At 41.1% G+C, this 19902-nt stretch overlaps 1 protein-coding gene across 1 annotated transcript in view; it reads right to left on the reverse strand.

Annotated features, from left to right (window-relative positions):
* Positions 1–201: 201 nt before the first annotated feature.
* The window catches only part of acer2 (alkaline ceramidase 2), a 39015-nt gene continuing 19314 nt past the window's right edge, over positions 202–19902 (reverse strand). The window contains exons 5-6 of the mRNA XM_033017844.1: positions 4847–4984; positions 202–2919 (exon numbers count right to left, since the gene is read on the reverse strand). Coding sequence (XP_032873735.1) covers positions 2733–2919; positions 4847–4984 — 325 coding nt within the window. The 3' untranslated portion in view covers positions 202–2732. The remainder of the gene's footprint in view (positions 2920–4846; positions 4985–19902) is intronic.

Raw genomic sequence — 19902 nt, forward strand, 5'->3', positions numbered from 1 at the left:
AGTTGGATGCCATCCCAAGAATCCATTCGGCCCACAATGTCTATATTAGCCCTCTGGAAACCAGTACCTTCGGCCCGCAACACCCATACTAGCGCAACAGACAGCCCCCCCCCCCCCCCCCCCCCCCCTCCCCTCCACTGGCGAGCAATATTGGAATTGGTGGAGAGGTGGAATATTGCGTTGGTGACCAGCCCTCCCGTGTGATGCTGGGACTCAACGGGTCCCACTTAGTATAGTTCTATTTATAAATATTAAGAAAGTAATAAACAGATTGGAGGATTATGGAGGAAGAAAAGTAAAGGAACATGTATATGTGAAACATGGCCTGTTGGATTCAATGTCTCACCTCTTGAGGCAGAAATTGGTGGGTTCAGGTCCCCTCCCAACCCCTGAGTACATAAATCTATGCTCATATTTCAATGCAGAACTGAAGGAGTATAACTTTTGGAAGAAATGCTAAACCAAGGCCTCACCTCTTCTCTGATCAAGATATAAAAATCCCAAAAGAACTATTCAAGGAAGAGCAGGATAATTCGCTGATGTCTCCCATCATTTTAGGAAGTAAATGTTTCAGTTATTGACTTTCTGCTCTCTGTGGGGGTCTGCCTTGTGAAAATTGGCAGCCACATTTCTACATTACAACATGAAGAGAATTAAGAAGAAATTACTTTATGCCAAAAACAAACCGCTGGAGAAACAGCGACTGGGCAACATCTGGGGAGGGAAATGGACAGATTGATGAAGTAGAGGAGTGAAAGCTGAAAAACGATTATATGCACTGAACTATTATGAGCTGGAAAGTACTGTCTGCAAGAGGGAAAACAGATTCAATACTAGCTTATAACAGAAAATTGCACAAATACTTGAGATAAGGAACAAAAATGTGGTAATTAGCGGATAACCTTTCGATGGCCTGCCATTAGATTCAATGTTGTGATTCTGTAATGGTGTTCTACAATTCAAGAATTGTTTGCTTTGCATTTTGTGGTGTTCCAGGATCATTAAAGATGCTATATAAATAAATATTTTGTTTTGTTTTCCATATGATGTTGCCACGGGTTAGAGATATACAATGTTAGCACAATGAGTTCTCCTCTGCCCTAGTCAAAAGCCTGCCATCCTTCATTGCCAAATCTCACACATGAATAACTTGAATAAGAAATGGACTTCACCAAAACAAACATCACAAAAGATCTGAAGAAGGTCCCAACCCAAAACATCGCCTATTCATGTTCTCCGGAGATGCTGCCTGACCAGCGGAGTTACTTCAGCACTTTGTGTCTTTTATGTAAACTAACATAGACTATTCCTTGTGTTGTGTCACCAATACTTTGTTGATCTGTACTCCAGGGAAGGTCACTGCCCCCATACCAAAGGCAATTGGATAGAGAAAGGCAGAGGAGTTTAAAGGATGGCATAGAGGCAAGGTCACCTTTTCAAGGACAGGACAAAAAAGGGAATAGTGCAATTGCTTTAAATTCAAGGTCACAAGCAAGTTCTATTGCAGAAGGCTCAGATGAAGAGACAGTCTGTGGATAGAGGCTGATGGGCATACAGAGTGAAATATTGAGCTTTACAATGTGTGCCAGAAAGAGTGATTTCAATGTCACGGTGCTTTGAGGGCATCACATGGCATAGGGCTTCATAGAGAGCCTGGAATTTGCCCTTTCCAATATGAAAGTTGTGGCCATCACCGTCAGCAATTGTTGGAGAGGCATTTTGAACAATGACACTTGCAGCAGTGATGGCAGCAATCTAAGCTTCTGTGCCAGATGACAGCTGTACTGCAATGGAAGTTGAGATGTTCTGTCAAACTGGAGCTAGCCATCACATTCATATTGGAAAGGTGAGGTCCTATGGCTCCATGCAAGACCCCATGCAAACCTGTGGCTGGACTCCTTCATAGAGCTTGATGTTGTATGGAGACACAGTCTGCGGTCTGAAGAAGAGTCCCAATCCAAAATGTCATCAGGGTAAATGTCAGAAAGGTAACGATCTGAAATGTTGTCTGTCCAGTTTCCTCCACAGATGCTACCTGACTTGCTGTGTTCCACCGGCAGTTTGAATCTTGCTTGACATTATAAGTGTGTTCCTGTCAGGCCAGACGATGGCACTGTTGGTGGGCCTTTGAAGATGCATGTAGTGATCTTGACTAAAAGGTCTCTGAAATCCTGTGGCTCTGTTTTCTTGTCTGTTTGGCTACAGAACTTGCATCCAAAACCATTCCAGCTTCAGGAGCTTGTTCCTTCTCTCCTCATTGTCCGAGGCTTCAGGTGCTGCATCTGAAAACCTAGGTACTCCCGTCTTGCTAGCATACTGCCATCTCTTTCAACAAGCTACCAACTTTTAGAATGAGATCTATCACCTTCTCCAGCCCAATGCTTATTCCCTTTCAGAGTTGCAGGATCAATGCAAGGTAATTTGAACTGGTCACTCCTGTAGTTGAGCTCTTAACCGCAGTTAATACCAGCTGGAAGCTGAAATCGTTTAACTGAGATGGCACAATAAATTTTAGGTGGGTCTGAATCTGGTCCAATGGTCGTGAATTAATCAAATGTACATTTTCAAATTCTAACAAATTTTGCTCTCATGAGAGATTTAGTGTTATTATGGATCTAAGGTGCAAAGTACGTATATCCAGAAATTTGGGAGACACCCTCTGCCTCATGAAATAAAGCTTTCCCAATCTCTGAATCAAAACAACATATGGAAAAAAGCAGGTAACAGTGCTCTTAAGTAACTTTCAGCTGAGACTTATTCTCTGCAAAAAGTAGTGAAACGTATGGAATACCAATGAAGGCCCACTTCTCACTGGGCCAGAACTTGATAACTGGGCCCTGCTCTGGGATTTCTGAGACGGCGTCAAAGTAGGCAAAGCAAACACAACCCAGATAGGCAGCCAGACAGATCAAGATGTGCCTGGAACAAAAAGGAAAAGTAAGATGAGAATAAATGCAAGGATTTCTCAAAGTTCTGTTCTTATCACTTCCAGATAATAAACCTGATCAGATATTTTGTATGTTATCCAATCCAATAATCATTCCCCATTCCCCATTGATTCATGTTTTTTTACCCCACATGGATTACCAATTCTATTGCTGATTTAACAAAACACAAAATATATATTATTATTAATTTTACCAATGTATTTGTTGAAAAATACTTATGATTCTCTGCTGTTCATTTCATTTACATTTACAAATACTAACTTTTGCTCATAACCGATAAATTGACATTTGGAGATTTTGTAAGGTATTGTAAAACAATAATATTGTTCAGACGAGATAAAATTGACAGTCTACTTTAGTTGCTTTCCTGAAGTTTGTAAAAACGTTTCAGTCCTGAGGCAAAAGCCTCGAGGTGAACACCACATAAGGGAAGATGAACATAATATGCTGGAGTAACTCTGCAAGTCAGGCAGCATCTCTGGAGAAAAAGGATAAATTACATTTCGGGTTGGGGCACTTCTTCAGAATAATTGTAGTAGGGAGATTGGGGAAAAAAAATAAAGGGAATAAAAACAAGATAAATCATGACTCGGTAACAGGCGACCTCAGGAGATTCCCTGAGAGGCAGATTGTTGGATATTTTGATTAATGTTGACCATGAAATATTCCTGCCAACAATGTCATTAATTTGTAATATGGTTATTTGATATTTTTCAATCCATTATTCTGTTGATAAAGGAAGGGTTTTTGACCTGAAATATTAACTGTGTTTTTCTTTCCTCAGATGTTGCCCAACGCTGAGCATTTCCACCATTTTCTGTTTTTATTTCATTATTTTATTTTCATTATTTTAATACAGTGCATTATGCTTTTGTACAATGGGTCCAGCTGAATGCAGTTCTTTTTTTTTGTGCCTCGGTGAGTTCAGGTATAGGAGTAAAAGGATTTGATACGCATCTGCTCAAAGCAGATTCAAGTAGATGTGGCCTGTGTTTTACCAAAATACATGTAACAGATAAAACAGCAGTGATATGCATCGCAAATGAAATGGAAATGTGCAGCAATAATGACAATTATAAAATAGTTGGTAGCATCTTGTTTCCCAATATATTGTAATAAAAATTCTGGTTTTGAGAAATGAATGAGTTACAATTTATACAGCAAATCATCAATGTGCAAATTAATCTGAACCATAATGGTATATCCCTCATGAAAGCTCAGTTTTGCCAAGCTGCTTTTGGCCCAACTTTCTGTACTATGGTAGTGCGGAAGTTCCATTTGTCTAGGTCCAATGTTTCCACTGAGGGATATCTTGATGATCAATCAAATTTGTTGCAGAGTAACTGCAATTTCATTTATCTGAATCTGGAATAGTAGAGACATTTTCAATGCTGAGATATTGTTGGACATTTGACCATGATCAGATAATTCTTACCTTAACTCCTACTAAATCCTATTCTCACCAATGTGAATATTATTCAAGGTCTACAACTTTATCTGCTAACAAAATTATAGACAAATAAATAAATAGAAAGTTAGGAAACTGTAGACAATGTTAGGGACTCTTCCTTTTGGAGAGGAACAATTTGATACTACTACATTTTCTAGGACAGTCAGTCACTATCTGCTTACAATTTGAAGGAACCCAGTCTCAGCTATTTGCTCCTTTTTAATGATAATGTTATTTCAATATAGAGTTATAGAGTCACACAGCACAGAAATAGGTCTTTGGTCTAATGTCTATGCTGACAAAGATGCTCCATCTAAGCTAGTCCCATTTGCCTGTGTTTGGCCCATACCCCTCTAAACATTCCCAGACATTAATTTGTAAAAAAACAAACATTTGAAGAAAAATTATTAATGTTATTTCAATCATAATTTGTCAGCATGCATCTCACCAGCCACAATGCAGATATGGAAAGTTGAATGCAGACCAGAGATCACAGAAAAGATTATCGCTGATCCAGCAGAGTAGTGCTAAAGCCCACCAAAAGCCTGCCAGGAGACCCAGCTTGTATACTCGTATATTTTCACACCTGAAAATGCACAAAACTCAAGTTAAGTAGCGAAAGCCTAAGATAATGCAGCAAAAGCACAATTCTTTTTAGGTGAAATTGAAAAAAAATGATAACTCAAATAGAAAATATAGTGATGTTTGTACTTTGACAGTGAGAGAATAGCAGAAAATAAGCTGAAATTCTATTAGCCGCACATTTCTTCTAACCAGTTTCCCTGTCCCTTGTGGTAGTTACTTTACCAACCAAGGGGTCTGGGACACTGAATGTTTCAACCAATGCTGATCTTGAACAAACCCCTGAATGTTTGCAATAAACTAAACAATTTACACTCAGACAGAATTCTCACAATTCTTCTGTTGAGATTATGAGAATGTCATTGACTTCAAATGACATTTTATAGATAAAATAATGTATTCCATTCTTTGTTTTCATAAAATGTACAATAAAAGATAAAAAAAATAATGGCCAAATTATATTGACTGACAGCCAGTCAGCAGTTCCATGGAGTTACCAGCTGTCAGTTGTCCATGTCTGTTTATTATGGACCTCTGTGCATGTTCAACCAAATACGGAAGACTAGCATCACCTAGAGGTTATTTGTTAATTAGACCCAGGTCTTCTCAGAATGAAGTTAGAAAATACTTCTTCATGCAAGGATTAACAGAAATTTGAAATCCTCTTTGCAAATACCATTTAATACTGGACAAATTGTTAATTTTAGATCTGAGATTAATCATTGTGATTATTGTGATCTGAAGAAGGGTATCGACCCGAAACGTCACCTATTCCTTCGCTCCATAGATACTGCCTCACCTGCTGAGTTTCTCCAGCATTTTTGTCTACCTTTAATAATTGTGATAGTCAGAGGTACCAAGTACAGTTTTGGTCTCCTAATCTGAGGAAAGACATTCTTGCCATAGAGAGAGTACAGAGAAGGTTCACCAGACTGATTCCTGGGATGGCAGGACTTTCATATGAAGAAAGACTGGATAGGTTTGGCTTGTACGCGCTAGAATTTAGAAGATTAAGGGGGGATCTTATAGAAACTTACAACATTCTTAAGGGGTTGGACAGGCTAGATGCAGGAAGATTGTTCCCGATGTTGGGGAAGTCCAGAACAAGGGGTCACAGTTTAAGGATAAGGGGGAAGTCTTTTAGGACCGAGATGAGAAAAACATTTTTCACACAGAGAGTGGTGAATCTGTGGAATTCTCTGCCACAGAAGGTAGTTGAGGCCAGTTCATTGGCTATATTTAAGAGGTAGTTAGATGTGGCCCTTGTGGCTAAAGGGATCAGGGGGTATGGAGAGAAGGCAGGTATAGGATACTGAGTTGAATGATCAGCCATGATCATATTGAATGGCGGTGCAGGCTCGAAGGGCCGAATGGCCTACTCCTGCACCTATTTCCTGCACCTAAGTACTATGGGGAAAGAGGGGAAATGGAGTCAAGTTGCAAATCAACCATAGTTAGTTGAATGGAAAATCAGGCTCAAGGGACTAAAATACTTACTCTTGCTCCTATGTCACAATGGATTTCAATCCCTTATTTCAAGAGGTTTTGTTCTCCACTCACTAGTTGTCTTGGGTGGAATTTTATATTTTTACAACTGGAAGGTTGAAGCATTAAACCAATTGAGATACGGTGTAGTTGGTAGTTGGTAGAGACACAACAAGTGGGAATGATTTGCTCCATTTTTAAGGGAGTTGGAAATAATTAAATTTCCAGGCAACCAGGTATATCTTTCTATTTTAATTTCATTTTAATCTATTTAAATAGACACTATTTTTTGCAACATATGCTGAAATATATCCCTGATACTCACAAAACAAGGTATTTTTATTGAGCAGAGCGCTGGTTTGTGAATGGCCAGTTGCATGCAGATCTATTCCAGCTTCTTTAACCATTTGACAGACTGGTTTTGCTAATTAAATCCCAATTTACTTTGGATGATTAATGTTAATGTGCCGGAAGAGCAACTGCTTAAACATTGACCAAAAAGGGAAGAAACATGTATTTCACAAGATATATATAATTCTTGATGCGTTTAGTAAATTTTCATTGTTGTATTTTAGCTGTTCTGTGTTGATTAGGTGCCACGTTAGAAGCCTTAGCATGTCAAGCGTTAGCACCTGGAGATACATCACATGAACTGAATAAAAATGCCTGCAAAAAATTGCAAGCTATCAGTTCCATTCTTTCCTTTTCTTTCATGAATCATGCCTCAGTTCATAACTGGTCATTCAAACGCAGTTACATTTATTGTTAAATGCCAGCTGCCTCATTTTCAGCACCATAATCATAGACTTAACCATTGTCCTTTATACATGGAGGATTAATTTCTATGTCTAACATCCGATAACACACTAAGCTGATTTTGTGCAGGACATCCTGAGACTTATTATTGTGGCTGAGGGAAATGACCTTTCCATTCCTGCAGCTTCCTCTGGAAAAGGTCATTCAATGCCAGTTGAACCTCCTGCAAATCTTTACATTACAAAATAAAACCTAGTTCAAATTTAATAAATCCGATCCCGCTTTACTCTTGTCAAAACTGAATAATTTTTATGGGAAGACAGTTGTCATGTTTGGAAGTGGCATATGTGATTAGAGATATTAGATGAGATTATACATTTGCTTCTTGCTCTGACAGAAAGCTGCTTCACTTAAAGGGAGTGTTACTAAGCATAATGAAGTGGCTGTACATATGCCAAAGCAAATTACAAAGCTTTTGTGAAGCTGTTGTTAACCAAAAGATCCCCGTAGCTTTAACCGTGGAGTTCTAAACTCTGTGGTTGAAAATAATTTGTAAAACCTGAACCAATTACTGGACCCATTTGAATATTTCAGGCTCCAAATGACTATCAAATTCACATAGAATTTTAACTTTGAACAGAAAATTGTAATTATTTAGGCTTCTTAATGTAGGAAAACATCACAAAGCACTTCATGGTAAGATATACAAACAATGGCACTGAGAAAATAATCCTGCAGCATAATCCACCAAGCGCAGCTGGAAGGTGGACTCAAAGAACCTCGATATTCAGTTATTAGAAGTCATGCAACTCTGGTCCAGAATAATTACTTTCTATCCCATCCACTTCATGTAGCATTAAATGCTGATGATCCCTTATTCCTATAACTGCAGGACATAAATTTTACAACATATATTCTGCAGGGCAAGCTTGCTGTTGGAAAAAGAATGGATCTCCTTTAACGAACCAACTTTATTTCCATTTTGTGGTGCAATATAAACGCTCAATTGTTCCTCAGAATTATTGCAAATGATTTGACCTTATCAGTCATGGAGTATGTTGAATTTAGAGATTGACAGATTTTGTATATTAAAGGAATCAAGGGATATAGGACCATTGCAGAAAAAGCGGAACAAAGATGGAAAATCATCCATTGTGTTATTGAATGATGGAGCAGGCATGAGACACCACACCTCTCACCCCTGCCTCTACTTTTTAAATCGTTCCCCGAAAGGTTACTTAATCAAGCCTCAACTTTGTGTAATTATTTCCGTAACAGTTCCTTTGCCTGGATCGGGAACAGCTTCATCCAAGATTGCAAGGGGTTGCAGAGAGTTGTGGATGTAGCTCATATAATCACACAAACCAGCCTACCTTCCATTGACTCCATCTACACTTCATGCTGCCTCAGAAGGCCACCAGTATCAAGGACAAGTCCCATCCAGACCACATCCTTTTCTCCCATTGCCCCTCAGGCAGGAGATACTGATGGCTGTAAACGCATATCTCCAGATTCAGGAACAGTTTCATCCCCGCTGTTATCAATCAACGGGCCAAACGCAGGCAGGTGGGCTAATGTAGCTGGGCCGGTATGGGCAAGTTGGGCCGAAAGGCCTGTTTCCATGCTGTATGACTCTATGACGCTAACTGAATGGTCCTCTAATCAGCTAGAGTGAAGTCCTGACCTCCCATCCACCTCATTGGAGACCTTTGAACTTTCTTTAATTGGACTTTTTCAGATTTTAATGTTACATCTTTGCACTAAACGTTGTACCGTTTATCCATTATCTTAGCCCTGCATATGGTTTGATTGTATTCATGTATAGGAAGGAACTGCAGATGCTGGTTTAAACCAAAGAGAGACGTACAAAGCTGGAGTAACTCAGCGGGACAGGCAGCATCTCTGCAGAGAAAGAATGGGTGACGTTTCAGGTCGAGACCCTTCTTCTGACTAGTTAGGGAAATGGGAAACGAGAGATATAGACGATGATGTCGAGAGATAAAGAACAATGAGTGAAAGATATGCAAAAAATGTAATGATAATAAAGGAAACAGGCCATTGTTAGTTGTTTGTTGGGTGAAAACGAGAAGCTGGTGCGACTTGGGATAGAGAGAGAGAGGGAATGTCAGGGTTACTTGAAGTTAGAGAAATCAATATTCATACCACTGGGTATTCACCACTCATATTTCGCTTGGGCAGCTTACAACCCATTGATATGAATTTTGATCTCTACATCATTGTCAATATCTCTCATTTCCCTTTTCCCTAACTAGTCTAAAGAAGGGTCTCGACCCGAAACATCACCCATTCCTTCTCTCCAGAGATGCTGTCTGTCCCACTGAGTTACTCCAGTTTTTTGTGTCTATCTTGATCAGCCATGATCATATTGAATGGTGGTGCAGGCTCAAAGAGCCGAATGGCTTACTCCTGCACCTATTTTCTATGTTTCTATGTTTCTATCTTCTGTATTCATGTTTTCTGACTGTATAGCACGCAAACAAAAGCTTTTCACCGTATCTCAATGCATGTGACAATAATAAACAAGAACAAACAAACAAACTCTCTGGTCCAATCTAAGATAAGTAAATTTACTCCAGTAACAATCCGGAGACTACTACCTTCAAAATTAAGAGCTTTAATTAGTCTCATGCTACGCAATATCTCTTAGCAAACCTATTCCTAATTCTACTAATGTTGTTGAGTACCACATGGACCAGAACAACTGGATCCTGTTCTCCCATTCCAGGCTCTTATCAAGCCTCAACGTGATGTTCTTAGTCTACCCACTGGGCGGTAGCATAGCTTACAGGACTTCCAATCACAACTGCAAAGAGTGGTACATTTAGATAGGCAATAATTATTTCTACAAAGTTCCTTTGCATTCCTAACTAGAACAATCCCCAACAACAATGCTCCGTTGTCAGTATGTCCAACCACTATACAATGTCCATCATAGCCATCAGGCTGCATGTTCCTCACGTGTGTTGAATGAGGTCAAAGTTTGTCGAGCATTCATCTAGCCCCATGGCATACACCACAGAGAAGCAATAGAAAGCAAATGTTAAAATCATTATAATCCAGCAAGGGTGTGCATTCAGCTGAGATGATAACGTTCCTTTCTTTGGCAAGGCCGCATTCAATTTATTGATTTGCTCCCTTTCTGTGCCGGCCCATTGTTGTGCCTGAAGGACCAATTCACCCTTTCATTTTTCTCATGGTAAACGTCAATACATGACAGGACCTATTAGGCAGATGTGCAAGACCATTATGTGTGCCTAATGAACTATTTCATTCAAAAAACAGTGGGTGGAGAATTAGTATTGGTGGCTTTCATTTATTATTTGTTACAATTGGTTAAGTGAATCTTCAAACCATGGGAGCATCCCAACATAAGATTATGTTACATATTGTAAGTAGCAGAGACACTGACCATTCAGCATAAACAGTACTTGCCATATTAATATCATTTGAGTTTCCTTAATCTCCCCCTCACATATTTGACCAGCCTCCCCGTAAAAGCATCAATACAATTCACTTACACCAATCCCTGTGAAAGCCATTTCCACACGCTATCAACAGATTTAATGATTTCAAAGACGTTGGTTAGGTCACCCACAGCCTTTTCTCAAAAGAAAGGTGAACCAGTTTGTTTGTCCTTTCCTGATGGGCATGTGCTTACACTTCAGGCATCATCCCTGTAAAGATTTTTTGCACTTTCTCCAGTGTTCTACATCCTTTTTACAATATACTATGTAATATAACCAATGTCCATATCAGTTTAGGATAGGTATTCTATGTTTCAATGCTATCTCATGAGAAATAAATAGTGGCATTGACCATCATACCCTGCAACCAACCTGCCACCCCCTACTCCCCATCCCATCCTGCATCCCCTCTAATTAGGTATTATCTTCAAATTTTGGAATTGTGTTTTGGGATTCCAGAATCTAAATTGTACACAGAGGGGGAGCACCACCACCCACCTTATTCTGCTGTAAGAAGCCACTCTACGTTTTCTCCTGAAACCAGCCAGCAGCCCATTTTGTCACTAATCTCCTGACACTACCTTCTCTGGCCCCATGCATTAGTCTCTTAAATGATATCTTAGCAAATAGGTAAATCCAGATAAATAATTTCCACAACAAAGGATTTGTAGATATATCCCAATCCATCACATAGACCAGACTTCCCACTATTGACTCCATTTTCATTTCACGCTGCTTCAGAAGAGCAACCAAAATAATCAAGTTCAAGTTCACAATTATTGTCACATGCACCAATTGAGGTACAGTGATATTTGAGTTACCATACAGCCATAAAAGTAAAAAGAACACAATACACGACAGAGTTTAACATCAACATCCATCACAGTGGAATCAACATTCCTCACTGTGATGGAAGGCGATAAAGTTCAGTCAATCTTCCTCCTTTGTTCATCCGTGGTCGGGGCCTTGAACCCTCCGCAGTTGCCGCTACGGACGGCCCGATGTACAAGCCCTCTCGTCGGGATGATCGAAACTCCGACGTCGGGACGGATCAGAACACACTCCGCGGCTTGGAATTCCCGAATCGGCCGCTTCTTACCGGAGACTGCGGCTTCACGATGTTAAAGACCACGGGCCAGCGGTCAGTGCACTTCTTCTTGTGATCCCCGGCAAGGGGTCCCAGGCTCCGCGATGATAAGTCCGTGCCGCACCCGCGGCTAGAAGCTCCGAAGACTGCTGCAGTCAGTAGGCTCCCGTGCTCGGAGCTCCAACACTGGCGACCCTCTGCAAAGGATCCCAGGCTCCGCGATGGTAAGTCCGCGCCTGCTGCTGAAGCTCTGGGCTGGTCACCGGTCTGGAAAGGCCGCACCAAACCAGTTGTTAGGCCACGAGAGGGGGGGGCGAAGATGTGACAAGGAGAAAAGTCGCATCTCAGTTGAGGTAACTGACTGAAAACGGTTTCCCCTAATTCCCCCCCCCACACAAAACATACCGAGAAACATTAAATCATACATTTAGACGCACTAAAAATAACAAAAAAAGTCGAAAGGACAGATGAGCTGCTGGTGAGGCTGACGCTCGCGGCACCACCCGAAGAGATTGTTCCACCCTGGTCATTCCTTCTTCTCCCTGCTCCTGTCTCGCAGAAAGTACAGCAGCTTGATAGCATGCACCACCAAAGTCAGGAACTGCTTCTTTACCTCTATTACGAGGCTTCTGAACAGTCCTTCCACAACTTAGGGTACTGTTCGATTCACCTCCACCTCATTGTGGACATTGGACTTGGTCTATGGAACTGATGGTCTACAATACTGAGAACTATATTCTGCACTCTGTATCTTCACCTTTGCTCTATCTAATGTACTTGAGCTTTATATGATTGTATTTATGTATAATATATCTGATTTGTTTGGATAGCATGCAAAACAACGTTTTTCACTGTACCTCAGTATATGTGACAATAATAAGCTAAAACCTAAACCTGAAATTCTACTCTGTCTAAATTTTCTGAAACAATGTCAAGCAAGGTGTTGCCTTTCAAGGTCCATTTTTTATAATACCTTTAATTTCCAGATATTCTTCTATTCACTCTATTACTTTTCTGACCTTCAAAGTTAATTCATAATTGAGGTGAATAATTTGTCTTTATGTGGGTATCAATTAAAATCACCTGGGATATTTTTCTAATGCACGTGTAGTAATGTCTCTGCTTTGTCTTGCCTTGATTTGTTAAAATGCAAAGATGCAATCCACTGAAACCTTTCTTCTATTTTAAATGCACTGATTACTCCTTTCATTATCCATTTGTATGTCTACCCGTTCAATATCCCCGATAACAAAATTAAATAATTAAATATTTAAGAAGGGACTGCAGATGTTGGAAAATCGAAGGTAGACAAAAATGTTGGAGAACCTCAGTGGGTGAGGCAGCATCTATGGAGCGAAGGAAATAAGCAACGTTTTCGGGTCGAAACCCTTCTTCAGACTCCAATGTGGCAAAATAATCAAATATTTTGCCACATTCCACCTGTTATGTGGCGATCTATAATCCCCCTAATGAGCCTGTTCTCATCTGAATCTTCCCTATGTTGGTTGATCAGTAAAATATGTTGCTATTTGGTTTACATTTCTTGATAATTAAATTTCAAGCCTTCTGTTTGTTTTTAAATTTTCTCCTAATCTGTTCACATTCTTTCTTATTATGCATTCTTCTGTTGTACATGCAACATATGCACCTTTCCTTGACCTCAATTGTTTCCTTAGATCATTATTCATCAAAGGAGACATGCGAAATGTTTAGTTTGCTCCTTCCTTTTAACAAAATATATTTTGGCTACACACTGTCAAACAGCAATGTCTGGCGGAGTGAGACCCGCCTTCAATGTTCTCCTCCTCCTCCTCAGAAGAAGAAGAAGACAGCTATGCCCTGCTCCTTTTCCAATCCCCACTGTTGCACAATGTTCTTCAGGATGCAACTCACATATATCATTCCTGACAATCTCCCTGGTGAGTATTAAGGATGCCTCCAAATGAACCAGGTAGCCCCCCTTCAACAGACTGATGGCTTTCTCTACCCTGTTGTTCTTCTATGCCTCATTGAAGCTCTCTGCTTGTGTAATAAAGCAAATTTGAATTGGGTATGAAAATCAACAACAAAATACTGCAGAGGCTAGAAATAAGAAACAAAGCAGAAAATGGTGGAAACGCCCAGCAGGTCAGGCAGCATCTGTGAAAAGAGAAACAGAGTCGATATTTCAGGTTCTGATGAATAGTCTTCAACCTGAAACATTAAACACTTCTCATTCCACAGATGCTGCCTGATGTGCCGAGTCTTCCCAGCATTTCAGTTTTTTGTAAAATCAATGTCCCTTGATGCTTAGAAATCTGCCTTAAATCTACTTCCTAGAATGAAACAGGTCTGGAATTGTTTGGACTATCTTAATATAAAGGCATCACGACCACTCCCAAAGATTCTGATGCACACCACATGAACCTTTCACACTTATGCACTGACTGCACACTGAGTGAATGCGACCTCTTCTACATAATTTTAAACACTCCCAGGTTGCTGTGATTATGCTCAGATTGCCACATATGTGCAATCCACAGCAATCTGCAGTCTGAAGGTAACCCATTTGCTATTTCTGCCACCTTCAAAGAGATTGAACCATGAAGCACATATTCTTTTCCCCTTTCAGTACTGCAAAGGCAGTTACCTTTGCAACTCCTTGGTCCACTTCACCAAACACACACTTTCCCATGCAACCAATAGTGATGCAACACCTGCCCTTTCATCTCTTTGCTTCCCAATATCTGTAAACTCAGGCAAACTTTGCAGATGAAACAGTGATTCACTTGCTCTTCGTCCAGTCTAGTCTACTGCATTTGATGCTCACAATGTGGTCCCCTCTGTTGCCTGAAATTTTAATTGACCATCCCACTCTCATTGCACTGTTATAATGAGACCAAATGTAAGCTTGAGGAGCAATCTTCCATCGGACCATTTGCAGTTTTGAGGCTTAACACTGAAATAAAAAAATTCAAATAAATCAAGCTCTCTATGTATGAGCTATTTCTTCCACGGGTCATCTGTCTTCAATAATGGCTCAATTTCTGCGATTAGTGCGGCCTGCCAATTAAATAATTTCCTACTGCTCCACCTTTTGAAGCTTTTATATTGCTTATGGTTTCTCTCTAACTTCCCTTATTCATAGATTTTAAGCTTATTTGTTCACGTTATTGCTCTCTATCTGCTCTCATTAATCCATCACATCCTTTCTCCATAGTAATCCTGACCTCACCATCAGAGAGATTCCCTTTGCTCTTCCCAATTTTTCTGTAACTTAAAACTAACTTGTGTTGACTCCTTCACCGTCTGACAAAGGGTCTTCACCTGAAACGCTATCTCTGTTCCACAAATGCTCTGACCTGCTGAGTATTTTCTGTGTTTAAATTTGAGATGCACATTAGAGTCCATGCTAACTATTGACATCACGGAGGAAAGGTGATTTTTCGACTCTTTGGTAAATAACCTGCCAGCAACCCGGCTTGTACATTCTTGTGCAGCTGAGTCAAAAACCATTGGGATCATCCCAGTCACACTCTGGAAGGGGAAAAGATACTGAATGTGTTAGCAATGGACAATGCTTGGCCACCGGGCCCAGCAGGGAGCTACTTAGGCTGTGTTTATTGTCGGTCTGGTCTGTATAAGCACTTCACATTAGCCATGAAAACTGAACCTATGTCAGCGGACCTTCTCTGAATTCAAAAGTCTGCTTTATTCCATTGAAAATGCCAACAGAGATTACGTTTGTCATTGTGGTGATGACTGACCTACCTGCCCTTAAGGTCCAGTGAGTCAGTTACCCATAAGTAGCCCAAACTGCCTCAGAGAACTAGAGTTGCAAATGTCGGACCCAGGTCTGATTGGCATCAATTCTTTTCAATAATTTTTTCTCATCCCAACTCAACCCAATTATTCAGGGAGGAACAACATTCAACTCTGACTCTTGAACATCTTGATCTATGCTAACATTAATAAAATACTCCAGAGTCACTCCGTGTTTGTTTTCAGATGCAGGGTGTTCTAAAATAATAATGTACCACACCCATAGATTCGGAACATATAAAGCATACAAACAGATTCTGGGAAAAGAGGTAGGTATTGCTCATTCAACTTTTCCCCTCTAATTATAATTACTTTGCGCACAATGTGCCAAGAAAAATGAAGTAAATTGATTGGGAAAACTCTTTAGTTTTAAGAACAACAATGCTTTGAATCTCAAGGTCAGGACGGGTCTTCTGAAAATCTCTGGAGAAATATAACCATACAATACAACCATACAATACAACCATACAACAACCACAGCACGGAAACAGGCCATCTCGACCCTTCTAGTCCGTGCCGAACACGCACTCTCCCCTAGTCCCATATACCTGCGCTCAGACCATAACCCTCCATTCCTTTCCCGTCCATATAACTATCCAATTTATTTTTAAATGATAAAAACGAACCTGCCTCCACCACCTTCACTGGAAGCTCATTCCACACAGCCACCACTCTCTGAGTAAAGAAGTTCCCCCTCATCCGGTAGGCGGCGCGACTCTCGTCAGCTGCGGCCTCTGCAGTCCGTCTGCGTTTTTATTATTTTATGTCTATGTTTTAATGTAGTTTTTGTTATTTTTGTTGGGGTATGTGTGTGTGGGGGTGGGGGTGGTGTGGGGGGGTTGGGGGTAACTTTTAAATCTCTCCCTGCACGGGAGACCCGACCTTTTCTTTGTCGGGTCTCCGTTTTCGTTGGGGCTGCAATGAGGAGCGGCCTCCAACAGGAAGACCGGGGGCTCTGGTGCCGACTACTCACCTCACCGTCGTGGAGCTGGCCGAGTCCAGAGCGGGTGGAGCTGTGGTGGACGCTGCTGCGACCCGACCCCCGGAGATTCGGTGGCTGCAACTGCGGGTTTGGCGGACGGTAACACCGGGAGCCCGCGGGTCCCTGGAGGGAGACCGCTTTTCGGGGCTTCCGCAGCGGCGACTTCTCCCGCCCGAGTTGCGGGGTTGAAGAGCACCTGGAGCGGGGCCTTACAGCACCGCCCCGCGCGGCTTGGAATGGCTGCGGGCTGCGAGCGCACGCCGGGGGCTCTAACATCAAGACCCGGTGTGCGACCTTGCATCACCCGGCGTGGCTTTAATGGCCACGGGACAATCGCCATCGCCCGCCGGGGGCTTTGACTTTGACTCTGACATCGGGGGGGAGAGTGCAGTGGAGAGAGAAGTTTTTTTGGCCTTCCATCACAGCAATGTGATGGATGTTTATGTAAATTATGTTGTGTCTTGGGTCTATTTGTTTGTAATGTATGGCTGCAGAAACGGCATTTCGTTTGGACCTCAAGGGGTCCAAATGACAATAAATTGAATTGAATTGTATGTTACCCCTAAACTTCTGTCCCTTAATTCTCAAGTCATGTCCCCTTGTTTGAATCTTCCCTACTCTCAGTGGGAAAAGCTTATCCACGTCAACTCTGTCTATCCCTCTCATCATTTTAAAGACCTCTATCAAGTCCCCCCTTAACCTTCTGCGCTCCAAAGAATAAAGCCCTAACTTGTTCAACCTTTCTCTGTAACTTAGTTGCTGAAACCCAGGCAACATTCTAGTAAATCTCCTCTGTACTCTCGCTATATTGTTGACATCCTTCCTATAATTAGGCGACCAAAATTGTACCCCATACTCCAGAATTGGCCTCACCAATGCCTTGTACAATTTTAACATTACATACTCAATGCTCTGATTTATAAAGGCCAGCACACCAAAAACTTTCTTTATTCTTTACCACCCTATCTACATGAGATTCCACTTTCAGGGAACTGTGCACAGTTATTCCCAGATCCCTCTGTTCACCTACATTCTTCAATTCCCTACCATTTACCATGTACGTCCTATTTTGATTTGTCCTGCCAAGATGTAGCACCTCACACTTATCAGCATTAAACTCCACCTGCCATCTTTCAGTCCACTCTTCTAACTGGCATAAATCTCTCTGTAGACTTTGAAAATCTACTTCATTATCCACAACCCCACCTATCTTAGTATCATCTGCATACTTACTAGTCCAATTTACCACACCATCATCCAGATCATTGCTGTACATGACAAACAACAGTGGACCCAACACAGATCCCTGTGGCACCCCACTAGTCACTGGCCTCCAACCTGACAAACAACCATCCACCATTACTCTCTGGCATCTCCCATTCAGCCACTGTTGAATCTATCTTGCTACTCCACCATTAATACCCAACCATTGAACCTTCTTAACCAACCTTCCATGAGGAACCTTGTCAAAGGCCTTACTGAAGTCCATATATACAACATCCACTGCTTTACACTCATCAATTTCCCGAGTAACCTCTTCAAAAAATTCAAGAAGATTAGTCAAACATGACCTTCCAGGCACAAATCCATGTTGACTGTTCCTAATCAGACCCTGTTTATCCAGATGCTTATATATATTATCTCTACGTATCCTTTCCATTAATTTGCCCACCACTGACATCAAACTAACAGGTCTATAATTGCTAGGTTTACTCTTAGACCCCTTTTTAAACAATGGAACAACATGCGCAGTACGCCAATCCTCCGGCACTATTCCCGTTTCTAATGACATTTGAAATATTTCTGTCATAGCCCCTGCTATTTCTACACTAACTTCCCTCAATGTCCTAGGGAATATCCTGTCCGGACCTGGAGACTTATCCACTTTTATATTTCTCAAAAGTGTCAGTACTTCCTCTTCTTTGAATCTCATAGTTTCCATAGCTACTCTACTTGTTTCCCTTACCTCACATAATTCAATATCCTTCTCCTTGGTGAATACCGAAGAAAATAAATTGTTCAATATCTCCCCCATCTCTTTTGGCTCTGCAGATAGCTGTCCACTCTGACTCCCTAATGGACCAATTTTATCCCTCGTTATCCTTTTGCTATTAATATAGCTGTAGAAACCCTTTGGGTTTACTTTCACCTTACTTGCCAAAGCAACCTCATATCTTCTTTTAGCTTTTCTAATTTCTTTCTTAAGATTCATTTTACATTCTTTATACTCCTCAAGCACCTCATTTACTCCATGCTGCCTATAATTATTGTAGATCTCCCTCTTTTTCCGAACCAAGTGTCCAATTTCCCTTGAAAACCATGGCTCTTTCCGATTTTTACTATTTCCTTTCAACCGAACAGGGACATAAAGATTCAGTACTCTTAAAATTTCACCTTTAAATGTACTCCATTTCTCTTCCACATCTTCCCCATAAAACAAAATGTCCCAATTTACTCCTTTTAAATCCTTTCGCATCTCCTCAAAGTTAGCCTTTCTCCAATCAAAAATCTCAACCCTAGGTCCAGTTCTGACCCTCTCCATAATTATATTGAAACTAATGATATTGTGATCACTGGTCCCGAACTGTTCCCCAACGCATACCTCTGCCACCTGACCCGTCTCATTTCCTAACAGGAGGTCCAGCACCGCACCTTCTCTAGTAGGTACTTCTATGTATTGCTGCAAAAAACTATCCTGCACACATTTTACAAACTCCAACCCATCCAGCCCATTTACAGAATGTGTTTCCCAGTCTATGTGTGGAAAATTGAAATCTCCCACAATCACTACCTTGTGCTTACTACTAATATCTGCAATCTCCTTACATATTTGCTCTTCCAATTCTCGCACCCCATTTGGCAGTCTATAATACACCCCTATAAGTGTTGCTACCCCTTTCCCATTTCTCAGTTCCACCCAAATAGCCTCCCTAGACGAGCCCTCTAATCTATCCTGCCAAAGCACTGCTGTAATATCTTCCCTGATATGCAATGCAACACCTCCACCTCTTGCCCCTCCAATTCTATCACACCTGAAGCAACGAAATCCTGGAATATTTAGTTTCAATCACAGCCCTCCTGCAACCATGTTTCACTGATCGCCACAACATCATACTTCCAGGTGTCAATCCAGGCTCTAAGTTCATCCACCTTTCTTACAATGCTCCTAGCATTAAAAAATACACATTTAAGAAACCCACCCTCTCTTATTCTCTGTTTATTGTCTTTTTCTTCTCTCTCCCCTACATTTTGGGTCAGAGTGCTACCATTCTCTGCCTCCTGCCTCACACACTGACTGCTAGCTTTCCCAATTTGAGTCCCTCCCC

This window comes from Amblyraja radiata, chromosome 3 (assembly GCF_010909765.2).
Source record: "Amblyraja radiata isolate CabotCenter1 chromosome 3, sAmbRad1.1.pri, whole genome shotgun sequence".
Classification (NCBI taxonomy): Eukaryota; Metazoa; Chordata; class Chondrichthyes; order Rajiformes; family Rajidae; genus Amblyraja; species Amblyraja radiata.